This window comes from Lepidochelys kempii, chromosome 6 (genome assembly GCF_965140265.1).
Source record: "Lepidochelys kempii isolate rLepKem1 chromosome 6, rLepKem1.hap2, whole genome shotgun sequence".
Classification (NCBI taxonomy): Eukaryota; Metazoa; Chordata; order Testudines; family Cheloniidae; genus Lepidochelys; species Lepidochelys kempii.
In genome coordinates, this window is record NC_133261.1 from 66,793,894 (window position 1) to 66,821,235 (window position 27,342).

General features: G+C 43.8%; 1 protein-coding gene across 1 annotated transcript in view; it reads right to left on the reverse strand.

Moving 5' to 3' along the window:
- The window catches only part of LOC140913860 (deubiquitinase DESI2-like), a 78,379-nt gene that overhangs the window by 39,630 nt on the left and 11,407 nt on the right, over window positions 1–27,342 (reverse strand). Inside the window, exon 2 of the mRNA XM_073350669.1 lies at window positions 1,423–1,495. Within this exon, the coding sequence (XP_073206770.1) occupies window positions 1,423–1,495 (73 nt within the window). The remainder of the gene's footprint in view (window positions 1–1,422; window positions 1,496–27,342) is intronic.

Here is a 27,342-nt window from a genome sequence, read left to right on the forward strand (position 1 = left end):
GATTAGGACTAAGGCTTATCTTCTTAAGTCTCTTTACAAAATAATCACCTCTACCCCTGAAATTAATTTTAAATTTAACAAATGTTGCAAATCTTGAGATTAGATCCAAATCTATTCATGAACGCTGCCTTTGGACACAGATCCTAAGAAACACAAATTATTCACTCTTGCTTGTACTCCTTGATTCCTTTGCTTTGATAGCTGTTTTGCTAATATCCCTGTTTCTTGCACAACCTGTATGTACCTCCACCGGTGGCTCCTAGACACTACACAAATAAATAAATAAATAAATAAATTTGTCCTGTGCTCTCCTCGGCCACACCTGCCACAGTTCTGTCCAGGAACTCAGCATTCTTAAAAGCCATTGTTATGAGGCTTCTTTCCCCCTCCCTGCATGGGAATTTTTTCATTGCTACTTCTTTCACATTGCTTTGACTGCTACCTTGCCGGGTGACTTGCATTTTGACTAGTTCAGATGGCCATATCTGTTGAATTACCTTGTTCCAGAGGACCTCAGATGTGATTTTTTTGAAAGCTCCTTGTTTAAAATCTCAACTATTAGATGTTCTCTTACCTGCTCTCCCTGACAGATACCAAAGTCACGATGCTCTGCTTGTTCATAAAAGACCTTTAGAAATGCCATAAAAGCATAGCCATTCATATAGTACTTTCCTTTTTGGAATTAAATACTCACTGCCCTTTTAAAAGGCAATGTAATAGTTATTCATATTGATTGATTCCTCAGTGAAGGCAAGTGATTTCTAAACATTTTTAGCTTCACTCCCTACTGCATAAATTAATGAGCTGACTTATATTTTACCAAAAACTCTGTGGTAAACTTAAATAGCTAGTAAAGTGCTCCTTCCCCTTAGGCCATTCCAGGGGCTTATGAAACAAAGTCTTTGGCAAGGTTGAATTTTGACATTTTATTTTTCTCGCTGATGCAAAATGACTGAGTTTCTGAGACCATGTAATTGGACAGTGAGAAAGCCATTTTTCTGGGATTCTTTCTTCAGACACTGAACTAGGAAATGTATTAAAATAAGGGAAACTGTATTATCCTTAAAGCTACTCTCTGCGTGTCTCTTGCTTTGCTTCACTGGAGAGCTTTTGCCTATAATGTTCCCCAGTCCCTTCTTCAAAGCTGTAGCAGGATGTCAGGCAAGAAACAGTACTCTAGCTTTGCAGACAGCACGTCTACATTGAAAAGGAGATTATTTGCAAGGTCCACGATAGAACTGCATGAGATGCATACCATACTTTGGACACCCCAGTCTAAAAATAATTGACTGAATTTCCACTCCTCAGAGCCCCCTCATCCCAAAAGGCACAAACCAGGACACCAGGATTTCTTATAAAAAATCGTAAGATCAGTAGGATTGTCCCCCAAACTCAGATGTAACTAAAAAGAAAGCTTCATACCTCTGCCGTAGATCTCGATGCCGGAGTGGAAGACTCCAATCCCCAAGGTAGAGGTGTATTCATTTATCCAGTACTACAGTAAGAAGAAAGGTAAATTTGGAAGCATTAGTGGAGCATAAACTAAACACAGGACCTTGGTCTATTATATACCCTGGTGTCCTTTCCTCAAGGCTATTTCTCTGGAGTCTAGCAAGGACCAAACAAACAAACAAATCTCCTCACTGTATTTTCCACTGAATGCATCCAATGAAGTGAGCTGTAGCTCACAAAAGCTTATGCTCAAATAAATTTGTTAGTCTCTAAGGTGCCACAAATACTCCTTTTCTCTCCACTGACAGAATACCATCCCCTTTAGATGTGGGATCTGTGCTTGCCCAACTGATGGGGTGATATCCTAACAAACTGTTCATCTGGACTTCACAGTATGGGACTTTCCCCTGGGTTTAGATGTAAATATACGCTCTGTACTATGAGCTCACCAAGAACCTACTACAGCAGCGGATGTTGGGGGGGGACATTTATCTCTCTGCATTTTAACAACATTAGTAAACACAGAGTTAAGTTTGTTAACAACAATTTTTATACCACCCATCCATTTGAGGATTTCAAAGCACTTTACAAACACCAATTTATTTAGGCTCACAACACCCATGTGAGTTAGGTAAATACGCTCCCCATTTTAGATTTTTTGTATTAAGGCATTTTTTGTGTTTACACTTAGGTAGCAAGTTTTTTGGAGCAGGGAACATCTCTTCTCACATGTCCATAAAGCACCATTCCCCACTATCTGTGCTACTACATAGGTAATAATTTTGCAGAACAAATGGAGAAACAAAAACACAGTGAGGTTAAGGTCAACATTTTACATAGTGCCAGCTCATATGAAATGCATCCATTTTCAGAAGGGCTGAGCATTTGCAGCTCCAAAACCAGCCCAATGGGGTCTCATACGGATTCCCAAAATCAGCGATCAACCTCAGAAAATTCAGTGAAAATGAGATCATTGCTTCCAAGTCCAGGACATCTTCATTCCGCCAAGGGCAGAGGAATTCTACAGTCCAGCACATATTTACTCTCTCTTCTCCTCCTCCAGATACTTCCTAGTGACTCAGAACATCATGGTCAGAGTTTTTTTGAGCACTGCTAGGACAGTTAGCCTCAATCATTTGTCACTCTCCCTGAATAATCCTGTAATGAACTGTTTTGTATATGTGTACCACTGCCCCCAACTTGTCACAGATTCTATAATGCTAGCACCTAAGGAGATTCTCTCTCAACTCACATAGTAGGGAGTCTGTGCTTTTGAAGCCAGAATATTTAAATTGTATCCCTTCTGTCTCTGTGGGGTCTGCATGGCCATGATGTGCAGCAGAGTAGGCACTTCCCAGTTGGCAGGTAACCACAGATTTGTTACACTTAATCCACATTCTGAATTCTACTTGTTTACGGATTATTGACGATGATTGAATACTGACTGTATTAGCTCTGTAAGATATCCCGAGATGCATTTGACCGCAACTCTATATAAAGTGTTGCATTGTTATACAAGGTGCAGTCCCAAAGGTGACTAGGAGGAGGTTCAACCCAAATACCATAAACCCCTAATTCCAAAATGCCTCGCTAGCAGTTTCTCAGGCATTACAAGTCTGTTTCCCCTGCAAGGAAGCCCCTAGTGCTTCTCCTTCTTTGCAGATCTTTGCCTTAAAACATATGCTCCCATTTCAGGAGAGCAGCTGGCAAACTACATGAGCCTCTGTAGTCCTTCAGCCCATCTTTTACCTTTCCCATTACTAAATCCCCATTTGTCTCCTCATTAGGCAGGCTTTTTAACTGAACTTTGTGAAGTGCAGTGTTTATGGAAGTGATGGCCTAAGAGCATGGGATTGGAGCTAAGTGAAGGTTGGGAACTTCTGCCTGTGCCCCTTGGTCTCAATTAACAGCAAACCCTCCCTTTGAGCAACAGACACCTTGTTTCAGGGAAGGAAGGGAGGATCCCCCAGTAGTGGTCCCATTCCACAGTTTCTACTCTTCTCCACCAATTTCTGTTTCTGTCTGTGACACCAAGCAGCCCTGTATTCACACCCTACACACTATTGTAATAATCTTTGTTCAAAATATGCCTTGTGAGGTACCATTTGAAAACTAACAACTTACTAATATTTGTGTGCAACGTATGTACACCATGAGTATTAAGAGTTACAAATCTATGCTGGAATTATAACTAAAGCATGTGTGAACCAGGGAGTTGTTAAGCCTGTCTATCTTAAACAAAGGAATGTGTGTTTACCTCAATTTACATATAAATAGTAAACAGACTCATCAAGCTAACAAGGGATGGAGGCAAATCTACACTAACAAAAGGACACTAACAAGTGGGGGAGAAGACGCATGGTGTCTACCTCCAGCAGGAGAGAGAAGCTTGGTCTGGGTTTTACTTTTCAGAAGAATTCATTTCAAAGGTTTACTGGGCTATAAAGATGGGGAGAGGCAGGTTAACCTCAAATGATAATCAACTGATTGTACACAATATTACTGTATTATAAAAGTATAGAGAGTGAGGTCTTTTCAGAAATCTGATGACACACGGGTGATTAATATAATTGTGAAATGTATGTATTAACACAATGTAAGGAATTATGGATATTCATTGATATTAGGCTGTACTGTCTGCCCAGACAGTGGGGAATGTCACAGTTATCTACCTGTCTCCTATATACATTAAGATGGTGGAATCAGAAACAATGGAAGACCCATTTACATAGAAATCATATAGGGAGATGGGAAGCCCACAGGAAGAACAGACCAGCATGAACAACAAGGAGTCCTTGTGCCACCTTAGAGACTAAATTTAATTTGGGCATAAGCTTTTGTGGGCTAAAACCCACTTCATCAGATGCATGGAGTGAAAAATACAGTAGCAGTATATATATTACAGCACATGCAAATATGGCAGTTGCCTTACCAAATTGCAGGGTCAGTGCTAATGAGGCCAATTCAATCAAGGTGGAAGTCGCCCATTCCCAACAGTTGACAAGAAGGTGTGAGTATCAACAGAGAGAAAATTACTCATCCTGCCTCATGAAGCAAGGTCACTGAACTTGGGAGATATAAGCAAGGGCAGAAGCTATCTTTGGCATCCATCACTAGACAGACAGAAGGGGCCAAAGCTTTTGGAGGCTGAGAAAGATGGGTCCTTAAACCAAGGCGGGGGCGGACAGAAGTCTCTGGAACCGAATATAGGTGAGAAACCTGCTTAGGCAAAAACCTTTTCACCTAAGGTGACAAAGGCGCCAGCATATGGGCCTCTGGAAGAGATCCTGACCAAGGAATGGATCATTCACCATCTTGCTTGAAGACTGTTGGTGAGAAACACCATCTTAAATAAAGCCTTGAATCAAATCTTTAGGCTTTTCGATGAGTTTTCATTTTTATTTGATTGTAACCCTTTCTAACATTGTCTCTTATACTTCAACTCACTGAAAAACCTATCTGCTTTTATTAATAAACTTGTTTCACTATTAAACCAATATTGTTCTGTTCATACTAAAATGAACATCAGCTCCAGATAATGTGGCAAAGTGGTGTGTTTTCACTCCTTAAAGGAGCACACAAACCATATTATTTCTCTGAAGTGTGCAGGGCTGGACATTGCAGAGCACACAGTTTGGAGAAAATTCAGGACTGAGTGTGTTGGGGTCACCCTGAAAGTAGTAACGAAGGCTGGTAGAAGCCAGAGTAGGGCTGTAGACTGGCTGCTGAGGTCAGAACTGCTGAACCAGGGCTGTCTAGCACACAGACACTCAGGGTGTGACCTACTTGCTAGTAGGATGGTTGTGAGTGGCCCCGGTGAGGAGCTACAGCAAAGCATTGTGAGGCACCCAAGATTGCAGGACACAACCCCTCAATGGTCTGGATTGCACCCTAGGAAGTGACGCTATCCTCATTCTCTAATTGCTGTTCATCTCTCTGATAATTTCATCCCCTATTTCCCCCAGTTGCCTTCCTCTATTCTCACTGGCTGGCTGCTCACATGCTCACTTCATTCTGCTAAGCTTCAGAGGAGGCCTGGAACTGAGCCTGATTTCTGAACCTTCTGAGGGTCACTCGCCACACAGTCCAACGGCATGTGTTGCCTCCACACCTCAGGCTAAGTAGCAACAATGCCTCATAGCATTTGCAGGCTCTGCCAACCCAGATGGTTGGAGGAATAAGGAACCTGGAAGTAGGGGGAAGTTTTTAAATTAGAAATGGGCTCAAACCTCAAAATTCAGATAAAGATTTTGAAAATCCCGAAGTACAGCAACTTGGCCCTGGTGCTTTGCTTCTGCCTATTATACTAGTAGGAGTCATTTGAAGAGGCTGAATCTGCATCAAGCTTTAGATTTCAAACACCCTCAATCCTGAATGTTTATTGGAATGGGGATTGGGTTTGGGCCCATGACTATTTCAGATACAAAAAACATCCCCATGATTGTCATCAGAGGCACCAAAAAGCAAAGCAGCTTTGCAGCAAGGGTTACCATTGTCCTCACCTCATCCCTGTCTCCAGAGAGCTGCAGAAGCTGTCTCAAGGCTATGCTGAACATGCAGCAAACACCTGCCGGCACTTTGGCACAGTCCTTAGGAGATCTCGGGACATGACTGCTCTACACTGAGCACATCAGTCAGATTATTTTCCTGCTGAGCAAATGAGTCAGATCTGAAATCTGGTTTGTACAAGCACACAGAAACTTGCCTATTCTGTCTGCATTTCTGAGTGTAACAGAATCATAGAATATCAGGGTTGGAAGGGACCTCAGGAGATCATCTAGTCCAACCCGCTGCTTAAAGCGGGACCAATCCCCAATTTTTGCTCCAGATTTCTAAATGGCCCCCTCAAGGATTGAACTCACAACCCACAAAGGGTTTAGCAGGCCAATGATCAAACCATTGAGCACAGCTATCAATTAAGTCAGCAAATACTGATCCCCGTCAGATGACAGGGTTATTGGTCTTTGTAACTGACACAAAGGCCCAGTAGTGCCAACTGGCAAAGTGTTCCCTGTTCTTTACTAGTAACTCCTACCTCAGAAGAGACAAACTCACAACACCTAATACACCACTTTCATGGAATTTATCCATAAGAGGTAGCCTATGAGGGCTCTACTGAAAGCTTACAACTTAGTGATACTCATAGTCATTGGGAGGTGCATGCACAGGTAATATTTAAGGAATAATGTGACTATATTGAAAATTATTTCCTTATGGTCTTGGAGTGACAGTGAGTCATCAGGAAATCATATATCTCGGTGATGGACCATTCAGGTGGGAGGCAGCTGTCACCCCTGCATGGTCAGTCAATTACATAATGTATTGCCCAGTTATCCACCATTACAACCACCAGTGCTTAATTTGTAATGAAAGAGGTGCTGGGGCTCAAGCAATTTTTTTACATTCATAACTGATGCAGCAAGCCCAGAGGTGCCAGGGCTATGAACTGCCAAGCCTAGAGGTGCCAGACCAGCTCAGTCCTGGCAAGCCTTAGCACAAATTAAGCACTGACAACAACCCAGAAAAGTCAATGGAGAACCATCAAAGATAAACTAAACCTCAAAACCACTTGGGAGTGAAAAGGAAAAATACGACAGCAAGGGGATGGCCCTGCCTGGGAATAAACACAAAAGACTGATTCAGTATATAACAGGGTGAAGAAAGACGCTCTGGATCCATTCACTGAGGAGGCACCTTGAATAAGCAGGGGTTGCTTAATGAAAGACTGGGTCCTAGCTCCTTGGGGCCAGTAAATGCTGCAAAAGGCTGAACTTTGGGGTGAGAATATATTTCATTAGCCAGGAAAGGTAATTTAGTAAGCTTAGGCCCTAGTTTGTGTTTTATTATTTGTTTTGTATGTAACCACTTGTTTCCACTCACACTTGTTTCTATTTGAATCTCTGTTCTTTCTTAAAATAAATTTCCTTTTGTTTTATAATTGAACTCAAGTGCTTGGTGTAAAGCAGGAGTGCTGGTCTAAGGTAAAACTGGGGCACACTGTTCCTTTGGGCATGGAGGATCTAGGATTTCTATGGATATCCAGTGATTGGTGGCTGGATACCACAAGGGGACACTGTGAAGGGATTCAGAGGCTGGGGTACCTCTATTGTCAATCATCAGCGTTGATATAGCCCAGAGAAGAGGCTTGAGTGGCTGACAGGCTGGTTGTTTAGGGAACTAATGCTGGAGGAAGGTGGCATCAAGGTGACTAACAGCCCTGAGTGTCCAGAGAAGCATCACAGTGACCCCACCCCAGGTCAAGGGAATAATGTTCACTGGTCTCTGACTAGCACATTGCTCTCTCATACTTTTATTACATGTTGTCTGCAAAATTGGGCAGTAAATCCCAAGTGAATGGATTTAGGCAGTTCAGTCTCAGTCCCATCTGGAACTAAGACACAGAGAAAAGCCTGAAAATGAACAACCGAGACAGTGGAGAAAACTAACCAAACTGTAAATATAGGATCTGGATCTAGATTCAGATTCTAAACACTGTCCAAATTCAGGGATTTTTTTGGTTCCAGAGGCTGGGTTTGAGACCAGCTCTAGCCAAAAGCCTTGTAGTGTGATTTGGTTTGGTAAAATTTGGGGAGAAAGTTCAAACTGGTTCTTATTCTAATCCTATCCCTGTACCCAACTCTAGTCTGCAGCTACAGACGTGAAATGGAAATCTGAATGGGACATGATCTGAGCCACGTGAGGGCATCTCAGAAAAGTAAAAAACTGAGAAACACCAACATTTTGATCGCTGCAGACAAGACTGGTCTGGAGAAGTAGAGAAGGTGAGTACAGATTACCTCATTTTGCAAGGTGTAAGGAAATGAGAGCACCCATGGGGTCCGGTCCCAGGAGTAGTTGCCCATTAACACCATTGCTCACATCTGCCAGCAACTCAATTTTTGATCACGGACTTTAACCCTGCTTTTTTACCTCAGACCACTACCCCCCATCCGGCATCTAATGTTCAACAATGAGTCACAGAAATATTTCCAGGTTTCAGAGGAACAGCCGTGTTAGTCTGTATTCGCAAAAAGAAAAGGAGTACTTGTGGCACCTTAGAGACTAACCAATTTATTTGAGCATGAGCTTTCGTGAGCTACAGCTCACTTCATCAGATGTTTACCGTGGAAACTGCAGCAGACTTTATATACACACAGAAATCATGAAACAATACCTCCTCCCACCCCACTGTCCTGCTGGTACCAGCAGGACAGTGGGGTGGGAGGAGGTATTGTTTCATGATTTCTGTGTGTATATAAAGTCTGCTGCAGTTTCCACGGTAAACATCTGATGAAGTGAGCTGTAGCTCACGAAAGCTCATGCTCAAATAAATTGGTTAGTCTCTAAGGTGCCACAAGTACTCCTTTTCTTTTTGAGAAATATTTCCTTCCCTCCTATGCTGGATGGTCTGGCTAGCTAACTATTTAGGGCAGGGATCAGCAACTTTCTGCACGTGGCTATCAGGGTAATCCACTGGCAGGCCGTGAGACTTTTTGTTTACGTTGACCGTCCGTAGGCACAGCCTCCCCACAGCTCTCAGTGGCTGCGGTTCACTGTTCCTGGCCAATGGGAGCTGCGAGAAGCGGCGGCCAGCACATCCCTGTGGCCTATGGCTTCCCACAGTTCCCATTGGCTGGGAACAGCGAACCACATGCCTGTGGACGGTCAATGTACACAAAATGTCTCTTGGCCTGCCACTGGATTACCCCGATGGGCCACGTGCCAAAGGTTGCTGACCCCTGCTTTAGGGTTTGTCTATACTGCAATGTAAGCCGAGGGTTCAAACTCAGGCTGAAGCCTAACCCCCCTTCTGTCTACACGCAAATTGTGCTAACCCAGGGCTCATTCCCAGGATGCCCTGGGGGTGGAGGGTCCAAACCTGAGTCAAACTGGGACCCACGGTTCAAGCCCTATTGCTTTACATTGTAGATGCAGCCCCACTAGACTCATGTTCTGGGAGTCCACCAAAAGTATCCCAAAATCCCATGGGCTGAATTTCTCTGTCTGGAGAGTCATGTTTGGTGGACAGTCAAATTCCCCTCACACTAAAGGGGCAATACAAATGTAATTTAACAAGGTTGCCTTAACTTTCTTTCATGTGGCAAGTGGAGAATAAGTAAGGGCAAAGGGGAGCAGAGCTAAGGCTAAGATCTGGATGTTGGAGGTGAGCAGGGAGCATGTAGAGGTACGAGGGGCCTGGGCAGACCACCTTGCACTCCAGTGATCTTAAGCCTCTGGAGTCTTCCTGCTAAGTGTCACAAGCTTCTGAAATGGACTCCATCCGTGCAACTGTTTGTGGTTTGTTTTAGAGTCATTTTTATCAGGAGCCAAATCACAGAGAGCGCCAAATGCTGAGCCTTCCTCCTTTGCAGGCATAGATGGTCTTATACAATTCCATAGTGCATCACAAAGAGGGGTGAGGTTGAGAAGAATTCCGGGAGTCAGTAGCATGATAAGGGCAGGGGTGAAAGTAAGGCAGTATGCGCCAGTACGGCATACCAGTAAAAAGTAGCCACCAGTACCTGCCCGCTTTAGTTGCTGCCCCTTTTGTGCCCCCCACTGGCAGCCCTGCTGGGTCCCTAACGACAGGGCCGCCAATGGAGGTGCAAAAAGGGGAAGTGATGTTAAAGCACTGCCGCGGCCGCTGACGGGGAGGGGGCGGGGGGAGAAGTAGCAGCTGCCCCGGGGCCGTGATTTAAAAGGGCCCGGTGCTCCGACCGCTGCTACCACAGCAACAGCGGCCGGAGCCCATGGCCCTTTAAAACTGGCACTGGAGCCCCGGGCAGCGTGAGCCAGGCAGCGCAGATAGGCTGGCCGGGGGATGCTGACCCCAGGCCCATCCCTTCTGCCCGATGCCCTGTACCCATAAGAGCTCAATTTTACTTTCACCCCTGGATAAGGGCAAACTGAGAAAGAACCTATCAATATGCAGATACAAAGGTTTAACCTCTCCCCCGTAGGGCCACACAGGGGTTCCCAGCTGCTATTAGAGTTCATTGGCTACACAGATGTTCCACGAAAGGTACCAGGTTGGCAGGGAGTATTTCTCCCCACATCAGCCCCTCTTAGATCCTCTGTGCAAAGTTCACTTGCTTAGGCTTTGTGCAAGGATGGGAGGATATTTAGCACATGCTGTGGTATACATAGGGAGAAGTGTGTATATACATGCTTGCATGTTTAAGTGCATGGATGTAGTCACAAACACACCACAAAGCATGGGAAAATCCATTAATGACATGAAGGTGAAAACCAAAAGCCATTAGTCAAGGCAGCACCAGTTTGATTCAGTAGGCCAGTCAAGGGAGTGCTAAAGTAATGTCTTGACATTCAGTTCTTAGGCTGTATTGATCCAGATGTGAAATATGATGGCATGAAAGAAGATGACAGAGGGGAAACCGGGGAATACCACTTCAGGAATTCACTGAGTGAAATCCTGGCCCCATTGACATTAATGGCAAAACTCCCATTGATTTCACCCGAGCCATGATTTCACCCAGTGTATATTTCCAACATAGGTTAATGGCTTCCAGAACCCTTGCTTATGTCTGTGAAGGAGGAAACAGAGAAAAGCAAACAAAATATTTTACTTCCTTGATATAAATGTAATGCTTCTGAAGGAGGGGCAAGATTACCCTGATTATAAGCAGGCATGACACAAGCTACCTCACAAACCTAGGCCAAAACACCTCAGCCCTGATGTGCATCATCCACTAATTTTCCAGTCCTGGGCTTGCACACAGTTCTGTTAATATGCTTCAATCCTACCATTATTTCTATTCCAGTCCTGAAGCGGTCATAACCATAGGGGGTAGCCTAAATTCCTCCTTACCTGTAAAGGGGTTAAGAAGCTCAAGTAACCTGGTTGGCACCTGACCAAAGGAACCAATGGGGACAAAAGATACTTTCAAATCTGGGAGATGGGGGAAAGAGATTTTGTTTTGGGTTCTTTGTTTCTGTGGCTGTTGGCTCTTGGGACTAAGTCTGTCATATTTCAAACTTGTAAGTAACAGCCAGGCAAGGCATATTAGTTTATCTTTGTTTTCTCAACTTGTGAATTTTCCCTTTGCTAGAGGGAGGTTTATCCCTATTTTGTTGTAACTTTGAAACTAAGGCTAGAGGGGGTTCCTTTGAATTTTCGGCTACTCTGTAAGATTAACTACCAGCCTAAGTTTACAGAGGTGATTCTTTTACCTTTTTCTCTTTAAATAAAATCCTTCTTTTTAAGAACCTGACTGATTTTTCCATTGTTCTAAGACCCAGGGGTTTGGGTCTGTAGTCCCTTTGTAACCAATTGGTGAGGATATATGCTCAAGCCTTCCCCAGGAAAGGGGGTGTAAGTGTGGGGGAATAAGACTCCAACTGGTCCTTTCCCTGATTGTTTGTTAAATCACTTAGTGGTGACAGTGATCCCAAGCAAGAAAGAAATCTCTGCCTCGGGGAAGTTTTAACCTAAGCTGGTAAGAATAAGCTTAGGGGGTCTTTCATGCGGGTCCCCACATCTGTACCCAAGAGTTCAGACTGGGGAAGGAATCCTGACAGAAGCCCTAGGAGCAGAAACTTACCATTATGTGAAATGGTATTATATAGCAGGTCTGATGTTAGCAAGTTCTCTCAAGCCATTGGGTGAGATCCAAGGCTCATTTCATCTCTGACTTATGTCATTTTTATACTCAGATTTCCAGCGGTACAAAGCTTGTGAATTAACCAAGTATAAAACCTTGTTTTCCCTAATGGTTTGGAAAACAGGAACAGATTGTAAGACACTATTAATAGCTGCTGTCAAAAAAAAGAAAAAAGAAAAAAGAAAAAAAAAGAATATTTCGGGAGGGAGTAGACAACTGAGATCTCCTTTTGGTATTTTTACCTGGGGAAAAATTGCTTCTGTTATCACAATGCAACAGCTAAATGTGATTTTACCTGGTTGGAGGACAACTTCCAACATTAAGTCTTCAACATGGTTCCTAATGTATGGTGTACTCTACAGTGCTTTTGCTGCATGACATAGGCATGTTAGCCCTCAGTGGAGCATTCCAACTGGGAATTATTTAGTCTCCTGAAATCCCATAAGCGAAATATACTTTTAAAAATCTGTTACAATGACTTTCACTGGATCAGAACATCAAACCACAACAAAGAAATAAATATGTGGGTCCTTATTTACAAATGACATCCACAGCTGTGTTCTTGAGTGCAGCCTCCAAACAACTGCAGTCATAAGAGCTACCAGGTCTTTAGAACTCTGCCACACAGAATGCACCACACAAACCGAATCACCACCACTCTTACAACTTCATTCGCCACAGGAATTCACCAAAATGTTCAGTCACACAAGAACAGAAACGCCTGTCCTACTAGACGAGAAGCCATGGGAAGTTCCAGTGTTAAGTCAGGTGACAAGCCAGGAAAGCTCATTGCTCCACATCAAGACCCCATTTCCAGGATCTCCACCATTATATGATTTCTTTCTCTGTAAACAAAAGGTGAACACATTAAATCTGGTTGTCGGTGGCCCAGAAACATTATTTCTCTTCTGCTGTCCTTGGGAACCACACTTTTAGAATGTCAGAAATAGAAGTCAACAGACAACTGGGAAAGGATTGTTAATGGGCTGCAGAGCCTTTCACCTCAGGTTCAAGTGATGAATCAAAGTCAATGACATCTGATAGGTAGTTGGTGGTATATGCAGAATAGCTGATGGCTTCAGTCCAGTCTTCTAGTGGAGACAAGTCCACCTTCGAAAAACCACCACAGTTCACGCTAATTTGGCTCGGATGTTGGTCCAGTTAGTTCTTGGCCTCTCTACTGAGAATCCCAGGGACACTGAATTCCCTTTGCAGCCCTGGAAGGCGGACTTCTCAAGTTTGGGTTGAAGCATATTGATAACCTTTGTGGATAAATATATAAGACTTCAGTCTGAAGGGCTCTCTATCCTGTACCATTCACGGAATTCACTTCTGAACTATAATAGAAGCTACTCATAACACATTTTAATCCAAAAAACTGGTTTAATTTAGCAGTAACAGGTTTAACAATTACAGGTTTTAATCCAACTGGGAGACAAGGTATAGAAAAGGAAGAGCTGCAAGATTCTCTGACTCATTTATGAGAAGGTTTTCTAGATATCAGTGAGGGCAGAGAAATAATACAAAGGGACCTGAAAAGTTTAGAAACCTGGGAAGAAAATTTAAAATGGCCTTGTCTACACTTAATTTCCACAGTACAGGAAATTAGATGGAATTTTGCAATGAAAGAAAAAGCAATGCAGTTTTGGGCTACATGTGCAAAGGAATCACAGAATCTGGATATAATTTTTGGAATGACAGAGCAAAAATGAGTCAACTGGCTTTGAGAATTATATGAAAGGAGAAAAAAATAGATATATGCGTTTGCAGTTTGAAAAAAAAAAAAAAAAAAAAAAACAACACACATTTGCAATTTGTTTAGGAATTGCTAGTGCCTCCCCAGGCGGTAGCAGAAACTTGACATTAGGCCCAGCTGTAATGGAGACCCCAACAGCAGCAAGCATTTGGCTTTGGTGGGGTATTCACAACTCTGTGCAACTCAGCTCTGGGGAGCTCTAAGGATCCCTTGGATTTTTGAGGGTATTTGGAGCACTGAGTAATGCTCCTAGAATAGACTATGAAACCTCACAAATCAGCTTTTTCAAAAATTTAACTTAAGGGGTCATCTTTTTTCAGCATCATAGAGTCAACCAACCAACTCCTAGACATCTCAAACTCCCCTCCTTACGCGGCCACACACATGCACACACTTGTTCCCCATGTGGAAAAACTTTTAAAAAATTAAGGACTTGAAGCAAGGCAAAAATCCTGATTAATTAAATAGGTGCAAAGCTGCACATAGGCATTTAGGGGTCAGTATCAGCACCAATGCATTTACACTCCTTGATGAATCAGAGCTATTGACAGATAGAGACAAGGCCTTAGTCTACAAGAAAACTGGATGGGGCAATGGAGGTGTGGCAATAGACAAGGAAGAGACTGGGGAAGATAGGAGGTCCCTGCTTAGGACTTAGAGCAGTGGATGAAGACTTTTCATGGTTACCAGCTGGGTATGTCAGGAATGGAGCGAGTGAGATACAAAGGACAGGGATAGTGGTGAAAGTCACATTGGCGCTGTTTAAAACTTTACATTCCTGATGAAAGAAGCTTTAACGCATCAGCTGGCCTTTCTGCTCAGGCTCTCACCCAGTCTCCAACCCAGATTCCGCAACCCTCTAGGTCCTGCACCCTCTTCCCCACAGCTAGCACAGGAGTTTAACACTCCCTCCCATTCCGTTAAGGGTCTTTACTGGCTTGAATAAACCCTACCTATGCTTTTCACCCAGGCTGCAATTATCCAGTATAATAGGACAGCAGAAAAAATAGTGGCACAAATGTATTTTGCTTTATATTGATTAGCACCAGAGGGCTCACCTTGAACCCAAATCTCAACTCGTTTGACTAACTACTCGTTACCATACATAAAAGGTGGGAGTAGAACAAAAGGAGTGATTGCTATGGGGTAGATTTTTGCAGGCACTCAGGTCCCTAATGCAGAATGAGCCACAGACAGAGTCTGCTAGCGATCGGCCCCTGGCCACTCACCTCTTATTTGGGGCATGTTAGCAAAGAGAAAGGTGTCAGACTACTTCCTTAGAACCTGACATAATAAACACAGAAACTTCTTGGAGAGAACAGGGATGACAGATGAAAGATGAGAAACACTTTCTTCTGCCTTTACTTAGATAGGCTGCACTTGCTGGCCTAATATAGTGGTGGATTTGACACAAGTTAGGTGTCCAGCAGGTTATTCACTAACACTTTCAGAACCTTAACCCAAGGTAAACATAAATTAATCCTTTCCAAACCAACAGATGCAAGAAGTGTTTAGTGATGATGCAAGTTTGGCCACCTTGACATTGGTTTGGTATCACATTAGTTTAAGATCCCATTCTGTTACAACAAAAAACACCCAGCACCCTCCTACACCCCAAATTCCTCATCCCCGGCCCCACCACAAAGCCCTCACCCTCACCCCCCACCCGCACAAGAACCCTCTGCCCCAGTCCTGAACCCCTCATCCAAGGCCTCAACCCAGAATCTCTACCCCCAGCTGAAGCCCTCACACCCCAACCCTATGCCCCAGGCCTGAGCCTCCCCCCACACTCCAAACCCCTCGGTCCCACCCCCACCACATGAATTTTGTTATGTGTCACACATCTCTTCCGTATTGTTGCACATAAAATTCATTCTGCACATGGGTGGGAAAAATTTGAGAGAACACTGGTCAGGAATGGTCTAGTTATCACATAGCCCTGCCTTGAGTGCAGGGGACTCGACTAGATGGCCTACTGAGGTCTCTTCCAGGCCTACAGTTCCATGATTCTACCAGAAGTACTGCTTAACAGGGCCATCATGTGCATCCTGAACAATCTCTGTGATAGAAGGGGCAATGTCCCATGGCTCAGGGACACTGGGACTCAGGCTTAATGCCTCCTGTTGTACACCACTGTTATCAACTTCTGTCACTCCAAAGGGAGTGTTTACCACTGTGCAGAGCTGCAGTACTTTTAAAAAACATGGAATACCTGGGCACTTTAAAAATGGGATAGAAAATAACACAATACCCGCAGCCCTGACTTTGCGTGGGTCCTGGCCCCACTTGCTGTGAAATTGAGCTATGCTCTGTACAGAGTGTACATCCCCTGCATGAAACCTGCCCTCCTTCCTGAAAAACAGAACTGTACTTATTCTGCTGCCAAGGGAAAATCCATAGCCGCAGAGGCCAGAGCAGTATTACCTCCTATTGAATAAAATGCTATTTTTCCCTTCTTTTGGAGCCCTGTGTCCAGGCCTCATGGTTACTTCATCTTAAGAAAGATGCAGCAAAGACTGAAAAGGTCCAGAGAAGGCAATGACAATGAGTAGCAATAGGATGAAATTTACATGGGAAGAGAGATTGTAAACCCCCAAGACTGAAGAAGAGAAGAGTTAGAGGGGACTTGATAAAGGTATTCAAGGGCGGAGTGAAAACTACCTTGAATCCTTCTTTTTATGCTCCCCTAAAAAGGGGACAAAAAAAAGTCATCTAAAGAAATTTAAGGTCAGTAAACTTAGACCAAGTGAAATGAAATACTCCTGCTTTGTGCAGAAATGTAGTCAGCCTCTGGAACTGTAGGCCACAGAAGTGATCTTGGGTTTTAAAAGAACTGGGATATTTCATGGCTGCCACCACCACCATTTGTGGTTATGTATTATAATGAGGGTAATCAAATACTGTGCTTCAGGGTGTAGGCTGATCAGCAATGGGGGTCAGGACTGAATTCTCCCTGCCACTTACCATGCACATACATAGGTACATGATGGGGCCTTCTGGCCTTCCTCTGAAGCTTCAGGTATTAGCATCAGTCAAAAATAGGATGCTGAACTAAAGGACACCAATCGTCTGATCCAGTGACAAAGCAGGCCCACCTGAGACATTAGCTATTCAGAGGGTAGCTCTCTCCTTCAAAGCTACAGACACTGAACCGTCCAGGCGAGGGAAGCCAGGAACTCTGCACAGTCATGGTGGTGGGTGGAGGTGAAAACTTTCCTCTCAAGCTCAGGTTGTTCACTCAGAAGCCCTTGAACAATAGCGTTTGTTGCAATTCTAAGCAGTTTCTCATTCCCCAGACCCGGATGAGCAGTGCCGGCAGATGATGGGTCCTGCCTACCATTATTAGACGTCACTACATTACCTTTGCAGTTTGAGGAAGACAGGAGAATAAATTTGGCCAGCCAACGAGGGAATTTATAGCTGGTACAGGCGGATTATCCATCATGTAATTGCTCCACAGCACCCCCATCTTTCCACAGCACAGAGATACTGGACTCGAGGAACTGAATTATTCACCATTACGGTCAGCTGAGCTGTCATCTGACCAGTGTTTTACAATTAACGTAACATCTTATCAGTAGGGGCTATCTATTTTTAAGGCAAGTTGAAGTCTCCCTCTAAGAGAAGATTTCTTCATCTTCCTCCTCAACTATTTTTTATGACAGCAGCCTGCCCCTTTGCAATCCCATTGACATCTAGATTAGTTTCATGGCTTGGAGTAATGGAAAACCTGCTCAGCCTCCTGCCTCACGATTTTTTCAGTCACACTCTGACCTCTGTTTACACTGTACTAAGGGAAGTGTAATCAAATCTCACACTTCAGAGCATCAGCGCTCACCTGCCAGGATCAGAAGAGACTGTCCCCCAAACCATCCACAAAAACAGTTGTGTAATTAGCCAGGTGTTTGTGGGGGAGAGAGGAAGGCAGCACTTTCATGCATCAGGCTGTGACCAGTGCTAGAGGATGGGACTTGGTAGACCAATGGTGTTATCTGCTACAGCAAAGTTGGTCTTCCTATGGAGTGAGTGGGTAAATGCAGATCCACTGTGGACAAGTCCCTGTCAGCATTATTTTGCAGACACGCTGTCTGAAGAGCCTCGCTCTGAAGAACCACTGCACTGGGCCTGTGAGAGGATTAGGAGAGAATTTCTGGAAGTGAGGTGAGTCACAAAAAGAGACCAGCTAAACCAAGGGAATTCAGCAACGAGTGACTCAGAGCTACAAATACCTAAGAAAGAAAAACCAGATAAAAAGATAGAGTGTGCTAAGGACAGAAGGTGCAGGTTCATCCTCATCTGGGTTGTTGCCTCTCTCTAAAGGAGGAGCAGAGCTCTCTGATTTAGTCTCTCAGGAGACACTAAAGGAAGGCTACTCCAAGGTAGATACTGAGAAATCATAAAGAGGAGGAGAATTCCCAGCCTGGACAGAAAAGAGGAATGTTGAAGTAAATGCTTCTTTATAAATTCTGAGAGAGTCAGTGGTTCTTTTCACTCAGAGTAGGGGATTAAATAAACACTTTTCACCTCTATTTTGCAGTCCATCTGTGGGTTTCAAAGCACTTTGCAAGCATTAATTTGTTAAGCTTTGCAACATTCACATGAGGCAGGAAAACATTATAATCTCCACTTTAAAAACAGGAAAATGTTGGCACAGAGAGATTGCAACTTGACCAAGGTCTCCCAGTGAGTCAGGAGCAGATTTGGGGACAGAAAGCAGACGTCCTGACTCAAAGGCCTGTGTTTACCTACACATCCATACTGTCTGTCAAAAGGAAACTGAATGCCTCAGCAAGGGAAAGTGTTTACACAGACACATAATGAGGTTCTATAAAGTCCAAAAGAATGAAGTCAATCTACTGTAGTTACCCTTTCAAAAAGGGACACCATATTGGCCTCCTTTGCCAAGAATATCATGATCCCATCCAAAGGGTACTTGCCTCCCTCAGATGGCAAGAGTAAAAGAGCGTACGAGTAAAAAGCAAAAAACTCAATTTCATCAGCTGTGTTGAGATTGTTAATTTCATCGGTGGAATACTAGCCTTAAAAGAGCTAGTGAAGAAGAAAAGATTCAAGTCTCTCAGCAACAAGCCTGCATTAGCCTCAGCATTCATCTTGCATGCCTTACTACATTCACCTTGATTTTCATCAGGGACAATAGTCTCTCTTAAGGTTTCAAAAAGGCGGCACCTGTCAACACCATGGAAAGAAGATAACCAGATAAAGCAACTCCCTAAGGACTCAGCAGAAGTCAGGAGTGACTACTTGGAGAAAGTTTAGATAGCAACCAAGTTGTCTTGACTATAGTCATCACAAAAGGATAAGAAATCCCTTCCATCATCATGTGAGTTAAAGGAAGGAATAAGAATTGCACAGGCAATTGAACAACTCTTGTGTTCCATTCATTATTATAAATGGGAATAGAGGACAATTCCTCTGGAAGAAATAGCACTCGGAATCATTCAGAAAGTGGAATCCTGTTCAGACATTAGTGTAGAGGGGACAAAGGATGTCTGAGTAGTTAGGGTGCTCATCTGAGACTTGGGAGACCGATGTTCAGTTCCCAGCTCTGCCACAGACTGTGTGTCTCTCTTTAGGGAAGTCACTTAATTCCTGTGCCTCAGTTCTTTTTGGAGAGAGAGAGAGAAGAAAGTGATGGGAAGAGGCCAGCGACTATTTCCTTTTAATTTAAAAATGCAAATTGGACTAAAAACCAGCTAAAACCCTGTCCTCCAAGTTCAACTGTTGTTGTAAGTGCCATTAAAGCCAATGACATTATGCCGGGGGGATTTTGGTCCCTTGGCACGTGTATATGTCTCTCTTTTCTCTGTAGGAGCATTTCATAATATCGCACATTACTGATCTACTTCAAGATGTCACTTTGTAATACGTAATTACTTGGCAATATGTAATTCCAGGCTTATTGTCTCAATTTGTGTCAATTTAGATGTAGTTAAAGCTGTTACTGGATCAAACAAATTTATGCAGGTGGAAATTTTAAAAGTTCATGTAAAGAACAATTTCATAGCCTCTAACAGGCACTTTTAAAAAAAATTACACTTGGAACTTTAATTCCACCTCTCACGCACATAAGAATGTAAAGAGTGCTTCTAACTGTCTCCATCATTATCCTCCAGGCAGACTCAGAGGTGTACCATTAAAAATGCTTGTAAAGTTTATTAAACACATGAACTCAGTTCCCAACTATGCATCCCAGCTAAGTGAGCTGGCCCCATGAAGCGACAGATTGTAGGCACTCGGATCCCATGGCAATGAAAACAGTGTAAATACCTAGAGAGATTGTTTCACAAGAAGGCGTGCGTGCAGTCTACGGCCAAGCGCCTTGAACCAGAGAGTTCGCTACTAGGAAGAGACCAGTACTGTAACCTCTTAGCCCCCTACCAAAAAAAGACCCCCAAAAATGTAGCAACAGCACAGAGTGACAAGTGCCAGCTTCCAAATTTCCCTGGGAGTGCTCAACCCCTGCTCACACCCCACTCTACCCCTTTCCCCAAAGCCCCATTCCACCCCTTCCTGCCCCCATTCCACCCCTTCCTGCCCCCATTCCACCCCTTTCCCCAAGGCCCCACTCCACCTCTTTCCACTCCCACCCTGCTCTCTCCCCCACCTCTTTCCACTCCCTCCCCCAAGCACATCTCATCCTCCTCCCTCCCTCCCAGCTCTTCCTGCACACCATGGAATAGTTGATCTGCGGTTGGCAGGAGGCGCTGGGCGGGAGGGAGTTGGCTTCTGGTGGGTGCTAAGCACCTGCTAATTTTTCTCTGTACGTACTCCAGTCGTCACTATACAAGGAGCTTCCCCCTCACCCCGCATTTGCACCATTTTTGCTGAGACCAGCCGTGGACACCACCAACATTCAGAGTTGGGTAGCTGGACAGCAGCGGCTACGGGTCAGGTGCCCAGCACTGAAGGCAGCACCACCGCCAGCAGCAGAGAAGGGTGGCAATACCATACCGTGCCACCCTTATTTCTGCATCATGTTTGACCTTTTTACTGGCAGGTCTGGCTATGGAGGGGCTAAGGCAAATTTTGGGGTGGCTATAGCCCCCAAAAGTCCCCCTCTGCACTGCCCTTGCCAAGTGCCTTTGGCAGAAATGCTGTCTCCAGCACTGAACCATTCCATTATAAATAGAGATGGGTCCAAGCCAGAAATTTCAGATCCAGATATGGATCTAAAACCTTCGCAGAGTTCAGATTCAGGTTCTGGTTGAGCCCACTAGAGAGACAGCGATTTAGCAGAGATGGGCAATTTAGTAAACTCTAAAATAGAGAATAGCCACAACGTTTGCACTGAGATCCAAACTTCCTCAAACTTTGGGTATTTTTTGATGCAGTGGTTTGGTTTGGTTCGGTTCAGGCTCATCTCTAATTAGGACTATTCTGGAGGAGTGGAGAAGAGAGAAAGAGGAGACACCCCCATGGTGCATGGAAGCATGTATAAAACAGACTAAAATCCTATGCACTTATCCCTGGGGCAAGCCCTCCTAGGGATGAATTTGTTCCCCGGTCTGTCTCTCTCTGTAGGATCATTTCATAACATGGTACATTTTTAAGCACTCTAAAATGGGAGGGTATGCCATACTCCTAGATGATACAGCAGGACAGAACTTCTCACCTTTATTATACAAACAGTCTTGTAATCTGAAGTCTGCACTTGTCACAGCAGAAACTCCAATTAAACAAACTTATCCTCTGACCCATTTTTAAAAGTTTGCCAGAACACCTCAAAAGGCTATCTCTGGTAAGAACCAGATTTTAAATGAGGGGAAAAGATTCTCCTTGTTAACTACTTGGGTGATCCATCAAGTACATAAAATGATCACACTGCAAATAAGGCTGTGCACAGAATTTAGGTTTCACTCTACATTGTTCCCATGGTGTTATTAGGATCCCAAGATGTACACAGTCTCCAGTTAGCTGTATGCTACACTGTATGTATCATCATGTATTAAAAAAAACCATGATAGATGATCTCGGACAGGACATTTATCTTTGTGAGTGAAGAGATGACAGATATCCAATGACTGGCATAATCATAAATGAGCACTCTTATATTTCCTCTCTAGTCAAGATGAATGTCATAATCAGAGATCTGCCTTAATTTGTGTGTAATGACAGACAGACATATACACAAGCTATATGTTTTTCCTCCCACCGTTTCAAATACAAAATTGTCTTTAATGGCTGTTGGAGAAAAATACAAGTGCTTAGAATGTGTGTGAATCAATGGCTCTGAATACTACTAATCTTTATTAGATTGTGTCACCCCACTGATGAAACTCATACTTGGGCCTTAATCTAAAATAAATGAAACCTGGGGGCCAGAAATTCCTGAGTTTTAATCCAGGCTGGCTCCAACTCAGTCTATGCCTTTAGCAAATCAAGGAACGCTCTCTACCTCAGTTTCCCCACCTGTAAAACAGGAAGGAAAATACTTCCCTCTCTCATGGGATGGGCATTTGTAAAATGCTTTAAAGATTAAAAATGCTACCTGAGTACTATCTATTATTACATATAAAATATACCTGCATAAATCCATGTAATTCTCATAAGAATCAGGTGCTACAGCTGCCTGCCATGCAAGGCAGTGGCTCTTCTCCTCCCACTCCCTTTCTTCAGAGATTCTGCAAATGCAAAGCATTGCTAATTTTCCAGTGCATACCACCAGTTCTTACCAGACTGGAGAATAGAAGTGCTCTTAATTAAACCGCACTCTGAGGGCCAGTCCTGCTCCAGCTGAATTTAATGAGAGCAGAATCAGGCCCTTAAAACTCTACTCCAACTCTGTGACATGGGAGCAAGCTCTCTAATTAGCAATTGCTACTCATTCTTTTGACTAGAGCTCACCACCCCACCCACAGTTTTGCCTAGGGGTGGGAAGATTGATATAGCACCACTTGAGCTTGGGATTCTCATTTCCTCTTGGCATTGCTGCTTTGATCTCTTTTACTAGAGCTTCCTTTTATCAATATCAAATTTTCTGGGAGGCAACCCCCACACCTGCTCCTGGCCCTTGTTTTCATTGGCCTTTGGCCGCATATGGCAGATGAAGCATTTAGCTGCAGCCTCTATTTCTTTCATTAGCAGAGAGATTCACTAGGGCATGGGGACTGCTGGCTTTGTGACAGCTGAAGTTTGATTTCGGGGGGAGCTTTTTACTTCACTACACCCAGATGAGATGGGGTAGAGGAAGTGGGAGGAAACAGTTTCAACTCACTGCATATTTCATTTCATTAGCAAAGCCCAAGTAACTATAGATGGCTACCTGCAAATTTTATATATGCATGTGTTACACACACAGAGACATGTTAAAATACTCATTCAAATGGTGACCAATTTCAAAGCCATGTGGTCAGGAAATATCCTGACTATGAAGATAAATCATTGAAGAATACAACATAGAGCACTAGCTAGCCCTGTCCACCACAGGGCTTGAGAACCTCACAGTCTTTAATATATTTATCTTCACGACATCCCTGTGAGATAGGAAAACGCTACTATCCCCATTGTACAGATAATTGCACTTTGAAATGGGAGTAGATCAAAATGGACTAGTAAACTTTCAGTATGCAGCAGCAGCATGGACAGTTAGTGTACTGTCGGTTGGCGCGGGATAGATTTACCCAGCAGCCTGCTGGGAACCAAGATGCTTGTATAGACAAGCCCTTACATAGTAGCATTACAGGGGAGGACATATTGGAGATGTGCAATAGCCGAGGCTACGTGCAGACACCTGCTCTGGAAATAGCAACTAGAGTGCACCCTTTGGGAAGGAAGTACTGTAATGAAAAAAATGCAACTGTCAGTACACAGTGATATGGATAAAGATGTTTTTCACTGCCACTAGGAAGTACCAATCATCTTTATAACCTTAGCATGTGGCAACAGGGAAAAATTGGCCCTGACAATTATGTGGGTGGTGAAAAAAAATCCTGATGAACTAGAAGAGTAAATCCACAGCAGGCAGAGAGATTTGGATTTCCACCCCACTGGACATGGATAATTGCAAGAAAATCCCTTTTGCAAGCAAGAGCTAATTGGTCAATTATGATTTCATCTAGAAACCTTTGCTCAAACTGTATCCTGACTACTTGATGACAGGGACAGCTTCCTTCTCAACCACCCACAGAACACACATGTGGTCTACCAGATGGGAGCTTGAAATGAAAGCTTTCCTTGCCCATTCCTTTCTGGGGGGAATTCCTCCTGCCATTTTGCGGAATTCCTCCTGCCATTTTCTCCACAGGTGCAGATGAGGGAATTCATTTGCCTAAAATTATATATTTTTGCTTAGGTTACACATAATACTTGAATGACAGCAAGCCCCTTTTTTAATGTTTTTACTACATGTCTCAGCTCTCCAACTATAAGAAATGCCAGAGAGGCCATTCTTACTTTATCTCTGGACTGACCAGAAGCCACACAAGAGACAATGTCCTCAGGAGATTCCCAGGTTCCCTGCACAGTTTTTCAGACCCAAACACTTGGGCGAGGTCAGATAAGTATCCCAGACATGCCCGGTCTCTCTGAATTGAGCCTTCAAACACTTGGAGGTTTGCCCATCCTTATTTTTTAGGCCACACTATTTAACACAACTCTTAACTTTTTCTGTCCCTGTGCTCAAGTGGAGGCCTGCTACCATGGCAAACTCGCTCATAATCCAAAATGTACAGAAGTGCTTGGGCATCCCCCAAAAAGTCCCTGAATTATAGAAACCTTCACACTCTCTCCAAAGGGTTCTCCCTCAGCACCCCTCCAAACATCTTCCAGAGGGTCTCCTTATTGCCACCCCTCCACTGAATATGTTGAGTCTCTCTGGCCCTTCCTTCCCCCTGAAAACAAGCATTTTCTTACAAATTAGCACCACCATTGTATAGAACACACATGCCCTCCCCAATCTGCTAATTCAGATTTGGGCTCCTTGCACTTACATTTCACATCTTCTTTCCTCCCTCCCATCTTGCAAAGAGGAAGCCTCTGAACATATATCTTCAGTAAGGAAGAAGGAAAGAGGGGAGTGAATTGGAAGAGGCAGCAAGGCAGTTCCAGATTAACACATGCCCACGAATCCCAGTGCAAATCAGTACTTCCCTTGAACACTAACGCAATGATGAGATAAACAGGTTAAAAAGGAAGATGAGATCACCATTTGCCAGAGAGAAATGCAACTTGGTAGGCGGCTGGTATTTATACATTCAGCAATCTCTCTTCGTGTCTGGTTATAGGGAGATTTGTGCTGATGCTGGGGCAGGTCCAGCTGCTGCACCTGTTCTCACTGGCTCACGTCTTACAAACACAAGGGAAAGGAAAGATAAATACAAAACAAGGGAGGAGATGAACCAAGAGGAGGATGCACTTCCCTTTTGCATTCACCTCTCCTAAGGACACTGTCTTCCACATAAGCTATTGAGAGAGATGGGCTTGATGATTCCAGTGACTCTCCACTGTTGCTGTGAGGATGAGTGGCTATGCTGGGAGAAAGAGAAAGGTTGTGAGAAAGTTGTTTCCATGAATATATTTGCAAAGTTAAACCATGGCATTGCACCTTTCTAAACCTCTTTCACTCATAGCTTTGGGCCTGATTCTGGTGTCAGTTACACCAGTGTAATTCAGAAGCAACTCCATTAATGTCCAGGGAGCTACTCCAGAAGTGGGGATGGGGTGAGGGGGAGGAGTGGAGACAAACAGGTGTCCAAGTCATTCTTGCTCATATAGCCTCAACACCCTGCTTATCATTAGTTGAACACCACATTATATAATAGAAAGCTATACAAACTGATATTGTCCAAAGCTGAATTATACATCATATGATATATATGCACATACAAATATGTACAATCTTTGTTTAAGTGTATCTGCTCCCAGAGGACGATACCCCCCCTCTCCTACTTACAGTATGCAAGAAATATTGTACTCAGATATCTCTCTTAATGTAACTGTCACTATCTGTATTACCAAAGCATCTGGAATCCCCAAGGTATTGCCTAGGGACCCATTACGCTAGGTCCTGTACAAACCAGAACTAAAAGATGGTTCCTGCCCCAAACAGTTTACAGTCTAATTTCTTTCAACCAGTGGCTAAGGCTACTGAATTGTCAGAAGAATGCAAAGAGAGGGAGAAGCTCATGTCATAACATTTTCTACCAACCCCCACTCTTCACAAGAAGGATGTGCCTCACAGATGCAGAGATAGGAGTTTGTCCTTAACGTATTATCCTGTATATAGTCTATTCTCTCTGTAGAGATGGATAAATTGATTTTACACGTCAGTGGCTGCATACACTATTGTTTCTCTTTTACTGGAAGAGAGGCTGAGCAGGGCTGCGAGGTATTAATAGGTAGTACGATCAGAGAAATTTCACAAAGTACCAAATGCAAAATTGGTAGCACGAGAAAAAGTGTCTCGAAAGATGAAATACAGTAATCAGGGGAGCTTATTTGTATGATAAATTGTTTATCTCTAGCAAACATTCATCTAACTGAGGCAGAAACATAGTGTGGGAATAGAGACCAGGCACAGATCTATCCATCTCACTAGGTACTTACATGGCTCCCACTGCTGCTTTGTCAGAGCACCTCCCAAGTATATAAAAATAGAAATAATCTCTCTTTCTTCCCTCCCACTCTGTAGGTTAAATAGTTTAATTAGTTTATAGATTGTGTTGGTCTCTCACACACAAATAAGCAAGTAAACGCAAACAGAGAGTGGGTGGGTGTGAACTCCGTGAGGGAAAGCTTAGTGGAAGAAATTAGTTTTGCTGTTATTTCTATGGCCATTCTTATCTCTTCTAGGGGCGAGTTCCATAGTCTAGGTCCAGCCCTGATATTATTACATGAAAGTTGTCTCTCCCACGCTCAGGAGCTTCCCCTATTGGTTGACAATTTCATAGTGCCAGTGGAGACCATGATTATGGAAAGAGATTGGTGATCCCTCAAAGAGCAAGGGCCAATCCCACAGAGGGACATCAGGGCAGAGACCATTCAATAGGGAACCAGCATCAAGAGCGGAGCACTGGGCCGATGTGTGCCTGGTAACTTGTTCCTAAGCAAATGGGCTACTATGTTTTGTATCAACAAAAGTGGGAGCTTTTTCAGGGTGTGCAGCACCATCCCTAGATCTGAGTTGCAGTAATCATGTCTGGGGGTCACATATTCATGGATCACTGTGGGTAGGTCTGCCCTGGCCCATAAGATGAGGCGCCGTTGCCTGGCCAGACACAGTTGAAGTGGGCATTCGTTTCCTGACATGGCCATTTGGGAATTCAGATGCACTAAGGAGGCCAAAAAGACTCCAAACTGTGGACTGACTTCCTCTGAGGGTAGATGCCTTCAATAATGGGGAATGCTTTAGAGGAGACATGGTTTTCCAAGATCTTTTCTCTTCCTCCTGCCATCACTGAAATCTCCCTGGGGTTCAGTTTAGCCATTTAGTCTGCACGCAGGTGCTGGTTTTGGCCAGGTATTGACAGAACTGGCAGATGGGGCAATTTACAT